General features: G+C 44.1%; 1 protein-coding gene across 1 annotated transcript; it reads left to right on the top strand.

The window, feature by feature from the left end:
• The first annotated feature begins 1,762 nt into the window (after positions 1 to 1,762).
• LOC133081957 (olfactory receptor 3A1-like) lies at positions 1,763 to 3,227 on the top strand. The gene is made up of 2 exons (XM_061178263.1): positions 1,763 to 1,778; positions 2,335 to 3,227. Exons 1-2 carry the CDS (start codon positions 1,763 to 1,765, stop codon positions 3,225 to 3,227), a joined length of 909 nt encoding a protein of 302 aa, XP_061034246.1.
• The last annotated feature ends 17,634 nt before the right edge of the window (positions 3,228 to 20,861 follow it).

The following is a 20,861-nucleotide window of genomic DNA, read 5'->3' as shown; positions in this document are numbered from 1 at the left end:
TCTTTCATTCTTGGGATAAATCTCACTTGGTCGTAATGGATCGTCCTCTTTATATATTGCTGGATTAAACTTGCTAATATTTAATTAAGTTTTTTGTGTGTAAGTTAATGAAGGATACTGGTCTATGGTTTTCTTTTCTTGCAACGTCTTCATCTGGTTTGGGTATTTTGTAATGCTGACCTCATAAAATGATTTGAGAAGTGTTTCCCCTCCTCTACTTTCTGAAAGAGTTTGTATAAGATTGTGTGCCACTAGTAAAGTCATATGGGCCTGGAGTTTTCTGTTCCATTTCTTTCATAGATTTAGGGATATTCAGGTTTTCCACTTCTTCTTGAGTTAGTTTTGGTGATTTGTGTCATTCAAGGAATTTGTCCATCTCATCTAAATTGGCAAATTTATTCACAAATATTTTTCCTAACATTCCCTGGTTACAGTTTTTATCAATTTTATTGGTATTTTTAAAAGCTTTCAGTTTCATGGATTTTTCTCTATCATTTATTTGTTCATTTTACATTTTATTCATATCTGCTCTTCATTATTTCTTTCCTACTGCTTATTTAGGTTAAATTTAAAATTAAAATTTGCTCTTCTATGTCTGATTTTCTGCAATATCGTTCTGTTACTTAAGATAAGTTTCCTCTTGATTGCTACTTTACTTCTCCTTTCTTTTCTGTGAGTTTTGTTTCATACATTTTGAAGCTTTGTTATTATGACTTCTTCATGAAATAATCCCTTTATCATTAGCAAATGTCCTCCATCCCATCATATTCCTTATCGTAAAGTCTACTCTGCCTGCTATTAATATAGCTACTCAAACTTTCTTATTATTTGAGTTTGCATGGTATGTCTTCAGACATCTTTTTACTGTTACCAGACCTATATCTTTATGTTTAAAGTGGGTTTCTTATGCTTAGCATATGTTTTGTTTTGCCTTTTTATCCACTTTGACAATCTCTGCTTTTTAACTGAAGCATTTTTTTAACTGAAGACCATTTACCATTAATGTAACTAGTGATATGGTTCAGTTTAAATCTACCAGCCTGCACTTTATTTTCTGTTTGTCCCATGTGTTCTGTGTTCCTCGTTCCATCTTTTCATGACTTCTTTTAGATTGAATAAATTTTAGAATTCAATTTTATCCTCACTATACCTTTTTTTAGATCTAGGGTTTCTAATACGCATTTTACCTTATTACTGACTACCTTCAAATGGTTTAAAATCATTCCACATATCATGTAAGAACATTACAACAATATACTTCCAATTACCCACTCATGTCCTTTGTACTATTGTTGTCATACATTTTATTTCTACATTGGTTATAAACCGCACACTATGCTGTTAATATTTTTGCTTAAACAATTTTCTATGATTGAAAGAGATATTAAAATGAGAAAAATTTATATTTACCTACATATTTTCCATTTCTGGAACTCATCATTTATTCATGTAGATCCAAATTTCCATCTGGTGTCATCCTTCCTTGAGGAGAACTGTCTTTAACATTTCTTGTAGTGCAGGTTTTCTGCTGACAATAATTCAGCTTTTATATGTCTGAAAAAAGTCTTTAATTTGCTTTCTTCTTTATTGTGGCAAAATTGACATACCATAAAATAAACCCTTTTAAAGTAAACAATTTAGTGGCATTTAGTACATTCACATGTAAAAGGATTGCCAAGTACTGAGATGAAGAGCAGCTGGAGAAGTTAGCCTTGGATAGAAGGGCAGAGCCCTCTTCCGCCAAGGCAGGAAATAGGTAAGGATGTTTGCTGCTGTAGGTAGGTCTGAAGATGTGACATGGGACAAGATGCTGACGAAACTCTTGTCTGATGATCAGAGAGGAAAGGAGAGGGCATATCACAGAGGGCCTGCTAGCCCATGAGGAGGACTTTGGCTTTGACTCTGAGTGAGATGGGAGGCACTGAAAGGTTCAGCGCAAGAGAAGGAGGGACCTGATCTTCACCTCATCACTGATCCTGAGTAGGGGTTCTGTTGGGTTGGTGATGGGGCAATTTCAGGTAATTACAAGGTGCAGGGCCACTTATTCAGGTAGAAGTTTCTGAGGGACTGACTTTGATATTCTCATAGGATGTGCATGCACTGTGACTTCAAGGTCTGTGCACCTCCTCGGTGTGAGGGCTGATGGGGTTTCCATTCTCCTGGCCTCTACTTTACTGCTGGTCTCCTGAGCCTAATTTCATTCTTCCAATTCTGAGTTTTATTCCCTTAAGCCTGAAACCTGCCTTCTTTTTCTCTGTCCCTCACCACCAGTCCCTTTTGTAAATTGAAACTCCAAACTTAAACCCTCATCTGACTCTGAGTTGGACTCTACAGGTGCAAGTTTCTGTGCGTGGTTTCATGCAGCTGGGGAATGGGACACTGAGGAGTTGAGGCATTTGCTCTTTGCCATCTTTCTGCTGGTCTACATAGTGGCTGTGGCTGGGAACTTCCGACTCCACACCCCCATGTATTTCTTCCTGGCCAACCTCTCGCTGCTGGATACTGCCTATATGTCCAACACGGTGCCTCAGATTCTAGTACATCTGCTGGCACCAGTGCGGGTCATGCCCTGTCATGCTTGTCTTACCCAGATATTCTTTCTCCACTTCCTGGCTCCCTGGGAGTGCTTCCTGCTCACAGCCATGGCCTATGACCACTACGCAGCCATCTGCCAGCCACTGCACTACCTAGTCCTCATGGGCCAAAGGACCCGGACAGGACTGGCTTCAATCTCCTGCCTGCTTGCTTTGACCAATGCACTCACCCACACCATCCTTGCAGCTCTACTCAAGTTCTGTGGACCCTGCCTTATCACCCACTACTTTTGTGACCTCCCTCCACTGCTCAAACTCTCTTGCTCCACCACGTGGGCCAATGAACTTGCCCTGTTCTTCTTCAGTTTTCTGGTGGCTCTTGCACCCTGTGCCCTGGTTGTGATCTCCTATATACATGTTGTCGCTGCGGTTTTCAGGATTCACTCTGCCGAGGGCCGAAGAAAAGCCTTTTCTACCCGTGGCGCTCACATCACCATGGTCTGTATTTTCTACATCACTTCAGTCCTCCGCTGCATCCTTCCCAGCTCTGCACACTCTGGCTTGAGAGACCAGGTTCTTTCTGTGCTGTATGTGGTCCTCGCTCCCATGCTCAACCCCATCGTCTACGGCATATGCGAAACAAGGCCACACTCCTCCAGTGCGGCTGGCACATACCTGATGCTTTGGGAGTGAATCCAACTACATAGGAGTCTGAAATTTAGTGTAGATGGTCCATTTGGTGAATCCTATTTTGTGTGCCAGGTTTTCCTCCATTCTAGCAAAGATCAAATATTTCTGTTGCATTTTTTTATTCTAAAACATTGTTTTTTGTATTTATAGAAATAAAACATAGTCACTGGATAAGTTGTGCAGTTACAGAAGCTCATAAAATGACAAAAAAAAATACCCTTCACAATCTCACCACCTACAGAGAACCCCTGTGAACATTTTCATGGTTTCCTTCAGGTTTCTTTTTGAACTACAAATGTATGTGCATGTGTATTTAAAGCAGGGAAACAAAACTGGAATCACTGTGTATTTACAGTTCTGGACACTTAGAGATTTTTTATTTTTTTCAACTACAATATATGCTTATTATAAAATCATTTAGGTAGACATTTCTCCAAAGAAGACATGCAGATGGCCAACAGGCACATGAAAAGATGCTCAATATCGCTAATTACTAGAGAAATGCAAATCAAAACTACAATGAGGTATCACCTCACACCGGTCAGAATGGCCATCATTAAAAAGTCTACAAATAATAGGGACTTCCCCAGCGGCGCAGTGGTTGAGAATCCGCCTGTCAATGCAGGGGACACGGGTTCAATCACTGGTCCAGAAAGATCCCACATGCCACAGAGCAACCAAGCCCACGAACCACAACTACTGAGCCCGCGTGCCACAACTACTGAAGCTGTGCGCCTAGAGCCTGTGCTCCGCAACAAGAGAAGCCACCTCAATGAGAAGCCCACGCACTGCAGCGAAGAGTAACCCCCGACCGCCGCAACTAGAGAAAGCCCACACACAGCAATGGAGACCCAACACAGCCAAAAAAAAAAAAAAGTCTACAAATAATAAATGCTGGAGAGGGTGTGGAGAAAAAGGAACCCTCCTACACTGTTGGTGGGAATGTAAATTGGTGCAGCCACTATGGAGAACAGTATGGAGGTTCCTTAAAAAACTAAAAATCGAACTGCCATATGATCCAGCAATCCCACTCCTGGGCATATATCCAGGCAAAACTATGATTCAAAAAGATACATGCACCCCTATGTTCAGAGCAGCACTGTTCACAGTAGCCAAGACATGGAAACGACCTAACTGTCCACTGACAGATAAAAAGAAGATGTGGTAACATATACAATGGAATATTACTCAGCCATAAAAAAAATGAAATAATGCCATTTGCAGCAACATGGATGGACCTACAGATTAGCATACTAAGTGAAGGAACACAGAGAAAGACAAATATCATATGATATCAATTATATGTGGAGTCTTTAAAAAAATGATATAAATGAACTTATTTACAAAACAGAAATGGACTCACAGCCATAAAAGACAAACTTATGGTTACCAAAGAGGATAGCAGAGGGAGAGGGGGAGAGATAAATTAGGAGTTTGGGATTAACATGTACACACTACTATATATAAAATAGGTAAACAACAAGGACCTACTGTATAGTACAGGGAACTATATTCAATATCTTGTAATAACCTATAGTGGAAAAGAATCTGAAAAAGAATATATATATATATATATATATATATATATAGCAATATGTGTGTGTGTGTGTAATGGAATCACTTTGCTATACACCTGAAACTAACACAACACTGTAAACGAACTATACTCCAATTTTTTAAATGGTTAAAAAAAATTTTAATGAAATAAAATCATTTATGCTTTACATAAAGGTGCATTATTAGAAAGTTAAAATTTCTCATAGGGGGCTTCCCTGGTGGCACAGTGGTTGAGAGTCTGCCTGCCAATGCAGGGGACACGGGTTCGAGCCCTGGTCTGGGAAGATTCCACATGCCGCGGAGCAACTAAGCCCGTGTGCCACAACTGCTGAGCCTGCGCTCTAGAGCCCGTGAGCCACAACTACTGAAGCCCGTGAGCCACAACTACTGAGCCCGTGTGCCACAACTACTGAGCCCGCGCGCTTAGAGCCCATGCTCTGCAACAAGAGAAGCCACCGCAATAAGCCCGTGCACCGCAACGAAGAGTGGCCCCTGCTCGCACAATGCACAGCAATGAAGACCAAACGCAGCCAAAAATAAATAAATATATTTAAAAAATTTTTTTCTCATAATGTCTCTGCACTAACCACTATGAGCAGTTTTATGTGTATTCTTCTAGATTTTTTCCTAGGATATGCTAACCTGCATTTACAATATTTTTTTTACATAAATAAGATCATATCAAGTACCAATTTGGCTGTTTATAATTCTTATTCCATGAATGCCATGTTCTTGTCATTTGTACAATTCCCTATTGGATTGTTTGTCTTTTATGTACTGATTTCTAAGAGTTTTTTGGGTTTTTTTTTTTACATTGTAAAGATATTTTCTTTAGTTTACTATTTGTATCACTGATTTTTTCCTAACTTGTTTGTCTTTTCATCTTATTTGTGGTGTTTTGTTCCATAACAGAGTTTAACATTTTTGTGTAATTAGACATTGATTTTATTTTATTTTTTTGCCTTCTGCACTTTGTATCCTGCTTTTTTTACTATCTGATTTATAAAGAATTATCCCAATTGATTCCCAATTTGATGCTTTCACGGTGTTTTCTGCCATAAATACGTTTCACATTTCTTTGTGTTCAGACATTGATTCATATTTATTCATGCATGGCTTCGGGGTTTTGTATCATGCATAAATGTCATCAATGTTTTCTCCTTTCATTTTTACGGTTTCATATTTTCTATTTAATTGTATGCTTTCATTTTTTTCCCATTTCAAGTTTAATTCTTTTGGAAATTAATTGTTCTGTAAAAAGTAAAATCTAGACCAGCTTTCTTCTGACTTGTGTAATCCAAGTAATTTCACCATTGTTCTTTATGTACTCTTTCAATTTCGGTTTTACTCTGACTTCTGACTCTTAATTTTACATTTTCTCTCCAGTCACATCTCTGGCTTGGTCCCTTAGACACAACTGCTGGCATCCTGGCTGATAAACCCTACCTTCCCGTGAGAATATGGAACTTGTTTTTTATTTTGCACATCAATTTTGCAGACACATATCTTGGCCTTTCTCCACATATCCTTCACTCTACTACATGGTAGAGTAATGTTCCCTCATTCCCTAACCAGGTAATATGCTATAATTACAGAGACCTGGATAAGTATGTCATGCGGGAATGCATAGTTCTTGCAAAATTATGAACTCAACCCGAAAACTCTCTCATCACTAAAACTAGGACTGTGTATATTTACACATATGTGTGTATGCAACCCTTTTAAACAAAATATTCACAGCAACATTATTTATAATAGTAAAAAATAGAAAAACTCAAATGTTCAAGTATCCCCAACTCAACAGTCCTCTAATCCATTGATGCTTTAATCTCCTCTCTCTCATCCCCTTCTTGTCCTCATGTTTCTCCCTGCATTCTTGGGAAGGCAACTTAAGCTGAACCAATCAAATGTCTGTCTGTCTTTCTCTGTCTCTTTCTTCTCCCTCCCCAATCCCAACTTTCTGTACTGAATCCTTCAGGTCACTTCTTCAGAAAGGCCATCCCAGATCACTCAACCCAAATTAGCTGGAAGAACAAATTGCAAGAATAAACAAAGATGGGGGTTAAAATTTGGTGACGATGACATTTCAACTCAGTGGAGAAATACGGATTATTCAATAAATAACGTTCCAACACCTAACCTTTGGGGGCAAAACAAAATTAGATCAATATCATTTTTTGCACCCAAATAAATTCCTAGTGGATTAAAATTTTGAAGTACTAGAAGATGTTATGAGTGACAAATTTTACAGTTTTACAGTGGGTAAGGCTTTCTATTGGACATAAACTACAGAATCATAATGAAAAGATCGATCACTTAAATACATTTAAAAAGGGTTTTAAAACCTTCTATATAGAAAAGAACTATGACCAAAGTTAAAATGAAGCAATGAGGAAGGAAAGTATTTTCAAATTATAGCAAAGATTTGATACCTTTAACATATAAAGAGCACTCACCGCTCAAGTAAAATATGACTATTACAATTTAAAAATAGAAAAAAAGGATATGAAAAGACAGTTCTCAGAAGAGGAGTTACCACTGGCCAGGTGTCATATGAAAGTTGTTAAACCATTTTAGAAATCAAAAGAAAGTGAAACAATATTGAGATATGATTTTGGTTACTATATGGGCAAAGATTTAAAAGATTGAAAATGTCCTGCTTGGTGTGCATTATGGGCTGAATTGGATCCCCCCTTAATTCATATGTTGAAATCCTATTCTCTAATGTGACAGTATTTGGCGATAGGGACTTTAAAGAGGTAATTAAGGTTATATTTATCAGGTCATAAGTGTGGGTACCTAATCCAATAGGACTGGTGTCCTTATAAGAAGAGGAACAAGACACCAAAGAGCTCTCTCTTTCTCTCCCTACACACACACACACAAAGGACATGTGAGGACACAGCGAGAAGGTGTCTGTCTATAACTCAAAGAGGAGGCCCCACCAGAAACCAACCTGCTGGCACCTTGATCTTGGACTTCAAGTCTCCAGAACTATGAGAAAATAAATTTCTGCTGTTTAAGCCAACTAGTCTGTGGTACTTTATTATTATTTTATTATGGCAGGCTAATACAGGGTAGGAAGTAAGAAAATGGACACTTTCATACACAATTGGTTGGAGTTAAATTGATGCAAACTTTTTGGAGGGCAACTTGGTAATACATATCAAACACTTTAAAAAGAGATTACTCTTTGACCCAACAACCCTCCTGCTAAAATCCTATTGTACATAATGCGTTACACAAAGACAAATGTACCAGGGTATTAATTTCAGCATGGTTTATGATACTGAAAAATTATAAATAGCCTAAAGGCCTATGTACAAGAGATTGGTTAAAATAACTATGGTATACACATTCTGTGGAATATTATACAGCTACTAAAAATAATGTGGAGGGCTTCCCTGGTGGCGCAGTGGTTGAGAATCTGCCTGCCAGTGCAGGGGACATGAGTTCGAGCCCTGGTCTGGGAGGGTCCCACATGCCGCGGAGCGGCTGGGCCCGTGAGCCACAACTACTGAGCCTGCGCGTCTGGAGCCTGTGCTCCGCAACAGGAGAGGCCGCGATAGTGGGAGGCCCGTGCACCGCGATGAGGAGTGGCCCCCGCTCTCCGCAACTAGAGAAAGCCCTCGCACAGAAACGAAGACCCAACACAGCCAAAAATAAATAAATAAATAAATAAATAAATAAATAAGTAAAAATGACAAACCTCATGCATTTAAAAAGTAATAATAATAATGTGGAAGGCACAGGCTTCTCCATATCCACTATATGGCCCACTTCTGGGCCAATTTTGGGTGCCCTGTCTGGAAAGGGATGGTCCTTCTCCTTGTCCCTTTCCTCCAGCTGCCCGTTGCAGTCCCTCCCCTCCTTTGACTCATTTGTCTCCTTTTCTACCACAATATGAGTTGATCAGCAAGGAGCTAATCCCTTAACAAGAAAAGAGGCCTATTTCTCCCTTTAAGTAATAAAGGAGGGCCAAGTCCTCAGACCACAGTAGTTAAATACATAAAATTATGATCCCTCAATTCATTAATAGTCAAGACTTTGCTATTGCAAGTGAAAAAAAGTAGAACAGAAACAATCAAAAATATCCACATTGGCTTAAGCCAAAGGGAGAATTTCTGGGTCTGTGTAACTGAAATGTACAGAGGTAGTTCCTGTCTTCAGGCATGGCTGGATCCAGGATTTGGTTCTCTGAGATGTGTCTTCTTCTTGCTCTAGCTTCCCCTCTGTCCATTACCAGTCTGCCCTCCTGCAGCCCCAAAAGCGTCACTGGTTGGATGGGATCACCACGGCCGCAGGGAAGCAGTGCTCCGATTGGCCAGGCCTGAGCCACATGCCCACCCCTGGAATCAGAGGTGAAGTCAACTCTATCAGAACCATAATGGCCGAGAGAAAAGGAAAGGGGAGATTTTCTAGGGTGACATGAGGATACCAGTACCAAGAGAATGGAAACGGAAGCTGGGTGACAAAACCCATAGATGTCCTCTACAGTGGTGCAGACTTTGCATCAAATTCAAAATCCATTTCTAATGGTTATTTTTTTAAAAAGCAAGACTAGGAAAGATTCTTCTCGTAATAGAGCATGTGCCCTGCTACTGGCCCTCCCATCAGCTTCCATCCCCTGACTCTGGGGTTCCACATCCACTTCAACGGGCTGTCCTCTTCCTAATCCTCCCACACAGACCTTTGCTGAAATAAAGTTTGTAAGTAAGTGGTTTTAAAGGGAAAAAATGGAGCAGACTATTATTTTCCAAAGGAAAAACATTTCAAAACTAATAATTCCTTATGAAAATATTTAAACAACATGGAAATCTAAAATCTAAATAGTGAAAGGTTTCTTCCCTAATGCCCAGTGATGGATGACATTGACAGCAGGGGTGGCTCCTTCCAGGTGGTGACTCTGCCTTTCCCCACATGTTCATATGGTCAGAATGTTTTGAAAAACAGGAATATGCCATACCCAGAATTCTGCAATTTGCTTTAATCTCTTTCCATATTAGTTCCCAGCTACCTACTTTGCTCTGACTGCCGTATGTTATACCACCAGGACGGACTTACCGTGATCTACTGAACGTTTCCCCTGTCGATGTACATTCTACCAATTTTTCACAATGACAAACAACGCTGTAATTAACACTGTGGTCAATTCTGCCTTGTTCACATACACAAGAGTTTTTCTGTGATAGATTCCCAAAGGTGGGTCAAAGGATATGCATATCTTAATATTTAATAGGAAATGCCAATCAAATGTCCAGATAGATTTTACCACCACTCTGATAGTGCGTAAGAGTCCTTGTTTCTAACTATAGCCTTCTCGAACACTGAAGATTTCAGTTAATTAAATTAATCCTACACTGAGCTCTGCTCTGGTCCCACAAAGCAAATCTTAAAAAAGTAAGACTCAAGAGGTTCAAACTGTTTCCAAGTAACTTAATAGGATCCCAGAACAAAGCTCAAGAATAAGTTTAGGAATAGAAAAACATCCAGCACCCAAGGGAAATCTTATAATGCCTAGCATCCAATCTAAATTTACCAGGCATGCAAAGAAGCAGGAAAATCCAAACCATTATGACAGAAATCAGTTAAAATGCATCGATTGGAAAGGAAGAAGTAAATGTGCCTTTGTTTACAGACAGAATGATTGTATATGTAGAAAGGCCCATGGGATTTATAAAAAGAGCTATTACTATCAACTAGTGAGTTTAGCAAGGTTGCAGAATACAAGCTGTTTTAGAGGGAGCTAGTCACCTCACCCCAAACACTTAACCAACTGCCCCAGCACTTTTCTTTGCAGATCTGAAACAAGGTCGGTAAGCCACAAATTCCTACTTAGTATTCGGGCGTTATATGTTAATATAAAAATGTAACTATAAAACTAAGAAAATGTTCCAGAATCAACACTGGATGGCAGGACACAATTTTCTGTTTGTTCCACTTCTTACATTGTCTTCAATTACGTGTACTACTTGAATAGCTGAATCCCAGACCTCCCCTCCAACCTGAGGACAAATGCAAGAATATTAGGAGCTGCAGAAGCTAAAACTAAACTCAGACACAAAACAGCAGCTCAGGTGTATTTTCTGCAGTTAACATTTAATCACCAAACGAAATACGTGGACCCTGAGCGCCCAAGGGCCAGTACAGGCAAAAGACGAAGCCGCAACAACAAAGTGCTGACCACTGAAGAAAGCAATGCCCTCGGGAAGGACGCCAAGGACAGGACACATAAGTTAGCGTTAGCCCCCTGTGGACTGCTGAGGCATAACATAAAAGGGGGGCACCATGCGCTGGATGATCTGAACCACCCGGGAAACCAGGTTCAGACAGGAGGTGATGGAAGTTCGCAGTTGGCCAAGGTCTTCAGCAGTCAATCGCCTAAAAGGGAGGGAAAAATAAAATTCAAGTGCGTGGGGAAGAGCACGTGCCTCCCTGTCCCCCCACACCGACAATCCCAGAGCAGCACACTTCTTCTTTAGGCTTAACCCTCCATTACAGCTCCACCGGGGCTGAGCCTGGCTCTGGCCACCTGCCACCACCGCCCCCCCCCCAGCACCCTCTAGAACCGACATGGCCAGGACGCTGCCCTCCACGTCGAGCTCCTTCTGAATGGGCGGTGGGACTCGAAAGTATACAGTCAGGAACCGGTGGGCGATCGCCGCGTCCGTGGGCGTTGGGAAAAGCACGGTAAGGGTGCTGGTGGAGATACGGTTAAGGCACCATCCGCACTACTGATTTCGCCTGTGCGTCAGGCTTCCTCCTCACTGAGACCCGCCTTCACCCCCCATCCCCCGGCTTCCCCCCCAGACCACCCCTTAGGCCGTCCACAACCTCCCACCCTATACACCGAGGCCACCCTGGACATCACCACCCCTACCCTCCGGTTTCCCTCAGGTTGGTTTTCCCCACCACCATCCCGTCAGCCCAGACCACCCCTGGCCCATACCCTCCAGCCGCCCAGCGTTCCCTCCTTCTACACTTCAGGCCCCACCGCCTGCAGCCCCTCCCCCCAAACCACCTCCAGCCCAGCCCCTGGCCGCCCGGCCCACTGGGGCTCCTGCAAAAGGATACCACTGTAGCGCCTGCTGACCCGGACCTCCGGCCCCGGGTGCTGCGTCTCTACGTGGCCCTGCTGCGTGGGCTGCCCGCTGGATCTGCACAAGGCCACCGGCTGCGCCACCTGCCTCTCCTGCGACGCCAGGGTTGCTAGGGTCTCCAGGGTCGCCAGGATTGACTGGGTCACCGGGGTCACCCTGGCCACCACATGCTGCTCCCGCTGCAACGGCCGCGGCACCTGCGCCTTCGTCTGCTGCCCTCACGGCTCCTCCACCATCTGCCTCAGACTCCATCTAGAACCGCTTCCACCCTCCCTACGAGTTGGGGAAGAACAAAACGCTCCCTCACAAAACCCAACCCCCTAGCGCCCCCTGCCACTCGGGATTCCCAGAGCGCCTGCGCACACAGACCCCTGGTAACGCCTCCTGACTCGTGATTGGTTCCCACCGACAGAGCCTGCAGGCCCTCCAGCCAACGGGCGCCCCCTTATGCAGCTCCACACCTCAGAGCGCTGTGTAACCCCAATGAGCCTGCGCAAACAGACACCCACAGGGTCTGGTCCCGCTAACCGGCCTACCTCGGGCCCAGACACCCCGTAAGCGGCTTAGCCATGAGGCCTCCAGGTGACGCTCCTCCCCTTAGTGTGGCTGGAGCTCCCCAGTGCGCATGTCCAAACAGACCCGCGCCCACCTCCTAAGGCCTTTGGGCACGTGACTGTTTCCCAGCCAAGCCTGCAAACCCCAGGCGAGCCCCGTGCACTTCGAAGTCTGTGTCAGTGCCAGTCCGGCCAACTTCACATGTGACCAGCCTGCTGAGCGCAGGTCCCTGTCATCGAGTTCTGGAAGGGAGTGGGGCACCTCTGGGCCAGGCCCGGCCAACCCTCTGGTCTCCCACACGTAGCTCAAGTCTGCATGTGTGTGCGTGTGCACGCGTGCGTGTGCGTGCAGGTGCACGCGTGCGTGTGTCGGGGCCCGGCCCTGGGGGGATGAGGCCAGGGATGCGGAGCGGGCGGTGCCTGCCCGCCTGGGGAGGGAAGCGGGGGGCTGCTGCTGGGCCCGATGGGGACAGCGTGGGCCCGGGCCGCCAGCGGCTCCAAGGCTCCGGGGACACAGACTGCAGCGACTCCAGGCTGCAGGCTTGGCCCGGGCCGGCCAGGTGCATGGGGGAGACCGACTGGACTCAAGGGCTGCGGCGGGGGGGGCGGGGCCGCCACCCCAGGGCCACCCCCAGTCTCCTGGCCCGTTGCTGGCACAGCCCTCATGGGCTTTCCCTCCCCCAGGAACAAAGTCTTGCGGCTCTCCGGGGGCCCTCAGCTGGGAGGTGACCCTGTGTCTGCTGGCCTGCTGGGTGCTGGTCTACTTCTGTGTCGGGAAGGGGGTCAAGTCGACAGGAAAGGTACAGCCGGGGTGACGGCAGGGCTGGGGGCAGCACTGCCTGGGGGGGGTGTGGGTGTCTGCCAGCGACCACTGCTGCAACGGGAGGAGACTGGGCCAGAGCCAGAGCCCGAGGAGGGGCAGGAACTTCAGTCCGGGCCACTTGATCCCCACCCCTTGGCTGGAGAGTTCTCTCCACCCTGCACCTCCAGGCCCAGCAGCCTTCCCTCCCGAGTGGAGGGGGAGAGGCCCCGGCAGCAGCTGCCCCTTCCCTGGGGTGGGGGGCATCCCTGGCTCGCCTTCCCTCCCTTCCAGTTTCTCTCGGTTCTGGCTCTGAGTCAGTTTTTGACCGTCTCGGTAGACCTGGTCTCCACCTGTCTCTCTCACCTGCCTGTCTGCCCTGGGGGACCCAGCGGGGAGCCTGGACACATCCCTCCCTCAGGGGCTCCCTGTCAGTTTGGGGAGACATATGTAAGAACAGTTGTGCCGTAGAACAGTGCTCACCGGATGAAGGTTGGAGTAGAAGGCGAGGGGCCAAGCCACAGAACCCAGCAGGGTCAACCCTCTGGCTACTGGACTCCGTAGTAATAGCTGGCACTTCCTATGTGCCATACGCTGTTTCAAGTGCTTTCCGTGTATTAGTCCATCATGTAGGTTTTCAGACAATATTGCCAACGTCAGTCTCCTGTCTCCCATGATGCAACTCTCCTCCAAACAGATAAAACACACCCACTCTCTCCCCAACACTAGCCATTCAAAGTCTTACCCTCCTCCAGGGGGTGTCCCTTCCATCTCTAATTCGAGCAGATACATGCACCCCAATGTTCATAGCAGCACTATTTACAAGAGCCAAGACATGGAAGCAACCCAAACGTCCATCAACAGTTAATGGATAAAGAAGATGTGGTATATATGTATATATACAATGGAATATTACTCAGCCATAAAAAAGGATGAAATAATGCCATTTGTAGCAACATGGATGGACCTAGATATTGTCATACTAAGTGAAGTAAGTCAGACACAGAAAGACAAATATCATATGATATCACTTATACGTGGAATCGTAAAAAAATGGTACAAATGAACTCATATACAAAACAGAAATAGAGTCACAGATGTAGAAAACAAACTTATGGTTACCAGGGGGGTAAGCGGGGGCGGGGGGCGGGGAGGGATAAACTGGGAGATTGGGATTGACAGATACACACTACTATATATAAAATAGGTAACTAGTAAAGACCTACTGTATAGCACAGGCAACTCTACTCAGTACTCTGTAATGGCCTACCTGGGAAAAGAATCTAAAATGAGTGGATATATGTATATGTATAACTGATTCACTTTGCTGTACACCTGAAACTAATGCAACATTGTAAATCAACTATACTCCAATAAAAATTTTTTGAAAAAACCATCATCGGACATACCATTTGCAAATATTTTCTTCCATTCAGTAGGTGGACTTTTTGTTTTGTTGATGGTTTTCTTTGCTGTGGAAAATCTTTTAAGTTTGCGTAGGTCCCATTTGTTTATTTTTGCTTTTATTTCCATTTCCTGAGGTGTCTCAAGGCACCTGTCCTGTTCAGGATGCCTTGTGTTATTGAGTGCTTGGTTGTTTTTGAACTGTCTACTGCCCATTGTCCTTAAGAAGGACTATTCTACTCTCTGTTTCTATAGGTTCCACCTTTTTACATTCCACATATAAGTAAGATTATACAGTACAGTACTTGCCCCGCTCTGTCTGACTTATTTCTGTTAGCATAAAGCCCTGAAAATTCATCCATGTTGTAGCAAATGGCACAATTTCCTTCCATTTTATGGCTGAATAATATTCCAGTGTGTGTGTGTGTGTGTATGTGTGTGTGTGTGTGTGTGTGTGTATCACATCTTCTAATTGATTCAGTCTTCTTACTGTTATCGGTCTTTTCATATTTTCTATTTCTTCATGATTCGTCTTGGTAAGTTGCATGTTTCTAGGAATTTATTCATTTCCTCTAGGTTATCCAATTTGTTGGCATATAGTCATTTCCAGCAGTCTCTTATGACCCTATGGATTTCTGTGGTATCAGTTGTAATGTCTCCTCTTTCACTTATAATTTGATTTGAGTCTTATCTCTTTCCTTATTGTTAGGCCAGCCAAAAGTTTTTCAATTTGGTTTCCCATATTTTATGTAGGCTTTCTTCACGCTTTTTCATTCTTTTTTTCTTTGTTCTCTTCTGACTGGATAACCTCAAGTGACCTGGCTTCTACTTCACAGACTCTTTCTTCTGCTTGATAAAGTTTGCTGTTGACATCCTGTATTGCATTTTTCATTTCATTCATTGTATTCGTCAGCTCCAGGATTTCTGTTTGGTTCTTTTTTTATGATTTCTATCTCTCTGTTAAACTTCTCATTTTGTTCATGTATTTTTCTCCTGATTTTGTTGAATTGTCTTTCTGTGTTTCCTTGCAACTCACTGAGCTTCCTGAAAACAACTGTGTTGAACTCTTTATTGGGCAAATTGCAGGTCTCCATTCTTTGGCGTCAGTTATTGGAAGATTATTATGTTCCTTTGGTGGTGTCATGTTTCCTTGGTTTCTCATGTCTTGCACCGGTGTCTTCACATTTGAAGAAGTAGTCACCTCCTTCAGTCTTGACTGACTGGCTTCAGGAGAGAAATACATTTCATCAACCCTGTTAGGGATTCTGAGGTTTTCTCAAACCTTTTCTGTAGATGCTCCTGATCCACACCTCTTGTTTCCTCTTGGGAGGAATTACTAAGATTGATGACTTCTCACAAAAGCCACACTGGGTGCTGACACTCTTTTGTTTGTTTTCCCTAGGGCAATGCTAAATGCTCAATCTTGCATGCTTTCTCTCAATCCCACAGAGCCTGGCCAGCTTTCTGTGCATGCTCCCCAGCTGTCTACAAAGGCTCACACTTGCTGCCCTCAGGTGCATGCCCAGGGAGCTAAACATGGGGTGGGATGTGTGTGGGTGAGGTCAGCAGAGCATTGGGGGTGCCCATGGGTCACTTGGGGGTGTCCACAAGTGAGGCATCCCTAGAAGCTCACGGGCTGGCTTCCTGATTGAGTCTCTGATGTGTTTAGTAGGTTCCACATCCCTATTATGCCTTCCAAGAACCCTGAGTACTGTTGCTCCCTGCTCCCCAGTCATGCGGCACACTCCGTATTCTGGACGGGATGAGAAAGAAGTGGGGCTCTTTGGCAGTGTCACACACAGCTGGAGAAGCCAGGTCCTCACTCACGTGTTCCCACTTTTCCCTGTGGGAGAAATCACTGGCTGACATGGTTTCTCATGGCACCGAGCTGTGCTGCCTTGGGAGAGGAGAGACACAGGCAAAGTGAAAGGTTCCTCTTACCCTCGTCAGTGCATCCAATCTTGGATTTCTTTTGCTCCAACAGCATGCTGAAACTTCTCTGCTGGTCTCCAGGACATCTGCAAAGGTATTCTTGCCTGTGGATGCATGTCAAAATTTATGTTCTTAAGGCGGGGAGACAGTAGAAAACTCCTATTTCACCATTTTCATGACTTCACTCCCTTCGTTTCTGATCTTACAGGAAAAACATTCTGTTTTTCACTCTTAAATATGATGCTAGGGCTTCCCTGGTGGCGCAGTGGTTAAGAATCCGCCTGCCAATGCAGGGGACACGGGTTCGAGCCCTGGTCTGGGAAGATCCCACATGCCGCAGAGCAACGAAGCCCGCACGCCGCAACTACTGAGCCCGTGTGCTGCAACTACTGAAGCCCACGCACCTAGAGCCCATGCTCCGCCACAAAAGAAGCCACCGCAATGAGAAGCCCACACACCACAACAAAGGGTAGCCCCCGCAAGCCGCAACTAGAGGAAGCCCACGTGCAGCGACGAAGACCCAACGCAGCCAAAAATAAATAAATTAAATAAATAAATTTATTAAGAAAAAATATGATGCTAGCTATAGTGTTGGGAAAGCAGTCTCATGCATGCAGCCTTTTGACCCCCACCCAGCTGCATAATAATGGGCCTTTGTCCTGGAACACTTTCTTAGCAGATGAGATGGGGAAGATGATGTAGGGCACACTTGGGTGGATAGAAGTAAAAGGAGATCATTTTCTAGGAGTCTGCCTGAATGCTTTTACCAAAGCAAATTTAATAAGGCAGGATGCAGAGGGAACAAGTTGCCTAAAACTGTCCAACGTAGTTGGAGAGTTCTCTGAACCTTGAGGCTGCTCTTAGCACAGCAGAGTCTACGGATGGAACTGGGTGCTAAAAAGTGTCCCCAGTTCAAACAGTGGAACACCCTGTGAGGAACTGTGCATTTTGGAGGGTCTCTGGGGCTAATCTCAACTTCACAGTGTCATCAGCTTTTTCACTCTCAGGTCTTTATCTGACAGAGTGGCAGGCACGTTTGCCAAAGAGTACATGCACCCTGGGAGGCGCAGCTTGGAGTAGGAGGGTTCAGGGTAGGGACACTAACATCACGGCTTTTTACCTTAACCCATTTCTGGCTCCCAGTGAGGAGGGACTCCTGGCAATGGTGTTGGCACCACGTTGAGCGGGTCCTATGTAGACCCCTTAGGAGCTGAATTTCTGACTTTGGGAGGTGGTGATACCATTGAATCATACTTGATTATTATCATTATTATCATTATCATTATTATTATCATTATTATTATTATCCATATCACTTTACTGAATAATATAATACCATTTCTGTAAGCAATGGCATGGACATAATGTTGCTATTTAGTGGGGGCTAGGAAGACACAAGAGTCCTGCAAATTGGTTTCCTTATCTGTAAAAGGAAGAGGTTGGAGAAAGGGACCAGGGTCCCTTCTTGCTTAAGAAGCTCTGATTCTAACATCCCATCCTGTGTATGAAGATAATCACCAATTTGAAATCGCAGCGTTTATTTTAAAACATATATTTTTCAAAACGTGTGTTTGTTTTTTTCAGGTTCCTGTAGCTTATGCTATTTCGCTCAGCACTATTATTGTTATGGCTGAACACTGGAATAGAGGAGATCACTTTTGGACATGTTGATTTGATGTGTCTATTTCACATCTAAGTAAAGATGTCTAGTTGAAAGTTGGATATGGGGGTCTGGAGTTCCGGAAAGTGGTCTGCACTGGAGATAGATCTTTGGAAGATAGCAGCGTATATAGCTTCTATTTAAAGCCGTCAGCTTGGATGAACTCACCAAGGGAGGCAAGGTGTGGGTGTAGCAGGTGTATCAGCCCAAGGACTGAGCCCCCAGCCTCCAGCCCTTGTGCCCAGGTCTTGTGATCACCCCTGCCCTCCTTGCTATTTATTCCTCCAAACACCTACTTATTTCATTTAACTCCACCTACACGTATCCATATGTAAACATGTGTTCCCACTGTCATCTTGCCAACTTCACTTGCATCCTGCCCTGGCCTCCCTCAGCTTACTCTCAAGGAGGAGCTGGAAAGAGCTGTTTTAAAAAGGCAGATCACATTGCAGCTCAGTTCAACACTCTTCAGTGGTTTCACTGCACCCAAACTCCTTAAAATCTGGAACTCCTTGCTGTCCCACTTGTATCTCCATCATGATGCATTTACCTACATCTAACCCCCCACACCTCTTAAGTAATGCAGGTGAGGAGAAAGGGGGATGCAATTTCAACTAGGGTGGCCAGCAAAGCCTCGCTGAGCGGGTGACATTTCAGTAATCCAGGTGAACTCTGGATGAAGAGTTCTAGAAAAGAAAAGGCCAGTGCAAAGGCCCTGAGGCAGGAATGAATGGGCCTCGTTTTTCATAAAGGGCAAAGAGCCCTGTGTGGCTGGATTCAAATAGGCAAGGGGGAAGGGGAAGGGATGAAGCCAGAGAGGATACAGGCTGGATCACGTAGACTTTTCAGGCCACTGTAAGGCTTTGTTTTCAACTCTGACAGGGAGCCCCTTGGAGGGTTTGGAACTGAGTAGAACAAAAACAACCAAAAATATCCACATTGGCTTAAGCCAAAGGGAGAATTGCTGGGTCTGTGTAACTGAAATGTACAGAGGTAGTTCCTGTCTTCAGGCATGGCTGGATCCAGGACTCGGTTCTCTGAGATCTGTCTTCTTGCTCTAGCTTCCCCTCTGTCCATTGCCAGCCTGCCTCCCCTGCAGCCCCAAAAGTGTCACTGGTTGGATGGGATCACCACGGCCGCAGGAAAGCAGTGCTCCGATTGGCCAGGCCTGAGCCACATGCCCACCCCTGGAATCAGAGGTGAAGTCAACTCTATCAGAACCATAATGGCCGAGAGAAAAGGAAAGGGGAGATTTTCTAGCGTGACATGACGATACCAGTACCAAGAGAAGGGAAGCGGATGCTAGGTGACAAAACCCATAGATGTCCTCTACAGTGGTGCAGACTTTTCATCAAATTCAAAATCAATTTCCAATGTTTTAAAGGAACAAGACTAGGAAAGATTATTGCTTAATCTAATAGAACAGTATTTTTATTTTCCCAAAATAAAAATACTTATGTTAAAAGTAATACATACGTGATGAAAATATTTAAACAATACATACGTGTGAAATTTACACGGTGGAAGTTTCTTTCCCTAATGCTAATGTCTAGAGATGAGCATTCCTGGCAGTGGAGGTGGCTCACTCTAGGTAGTTACTATGCATATCCCCACACATTCACATGGTGGCAGCACACTGTGAGAACAGAACATACCATACAGAGAACATACCATACCACGCAGAGATTCTCAACTTGTTTTAATCTCTTTCTTAGTACCCAGCTATCTACCTTGCTCTTTCTCTAACTGCCACACGGTTTTCCACTAGGATGGGCTTACTGTAATTTACTGAATCTTTACTCAGTTGAAGTTTTTTTACTCAATGCTATAATTAACATTCTGGTTAATTTTGCCTTGTTTGCATATGCAAGAGTTTCTCTATGATAGATTCCCAAAGGTGGGCCAAAGGGTAAAAATAGCTTAAACTTCAATATAAAATGCCAAATAAATGTCCCGATAAATTTACTAACACTCAAACTGATGAAGTATAAAAGTCTTTGTTTCTAACAAAAATTGGAGGTTGTTAATTAGTTAAATTATTCCTACACTAAAACCTGCCCTGTTCTCACCAAAAGGAAGACTTGAAAGGATTAAGTTGTTTCCAAGTAACTTAACAGAGTCCCAGAAAAAAGCTCAAGAATATGTTTGGGAACACAAATATCCAGCATCCAAGGTAAAATTTCACAATGTCTGGCATCCAGTATACAATCACCAGGCATGAAAAGCAGCAGGAAAATCCAATCCCATTAGAAGAGAAATCAATCACAAGTAGGCATCCCAATTGGAAAGGAAAAAGTAAAACTACCTTATCTGCAGACCACCTGATCATGTATGTAGAAAATATGATGTAATTCACAGAAGAGCTACTAAAACTATAAGCGAATTTAGCGAGGTTGCAGGAAACACTATACATTAGAGGGGGCTAACTCCTACCCCAAAGACTTAACTAATTGTCCCAAAACTTTTCTTCACTGGTCTGAAACAAGGTCAATAGGCCACAAAGTTCCAGTTCTAGTGTTTCTGGGTTGTTTGATCTTCTCCTGCAAACTAAGCTTTTTATTTCGGCAGGAATCAGACCTACTGGTACAAGGTGGTGGGCAAACTAGAATTCTGGTGGGAGGGCACACTTTC

This window comes from Eubalaena glacialis, chromosome X (genome assembly GCF_028564815.1).
Source record: "Eubalaena glacialis isolate mEubGla1 chromosome X, mEubGla1.1.hap2.+ XY, whole genome shotgun sequence".
Taxonomy (NCBI): domain Eukaryota; kingdom Metazoa; phylum Chordata; class Mammalia; order Artiodactyla; family Balaenidae; genus Eubalaena; species Eubalaena glacialis.
The sequence above is the reverse complement of the archived record's forward strand: the minus strand, read 5'-3'. Positions and strand labels throughout refer to the sequence as shown.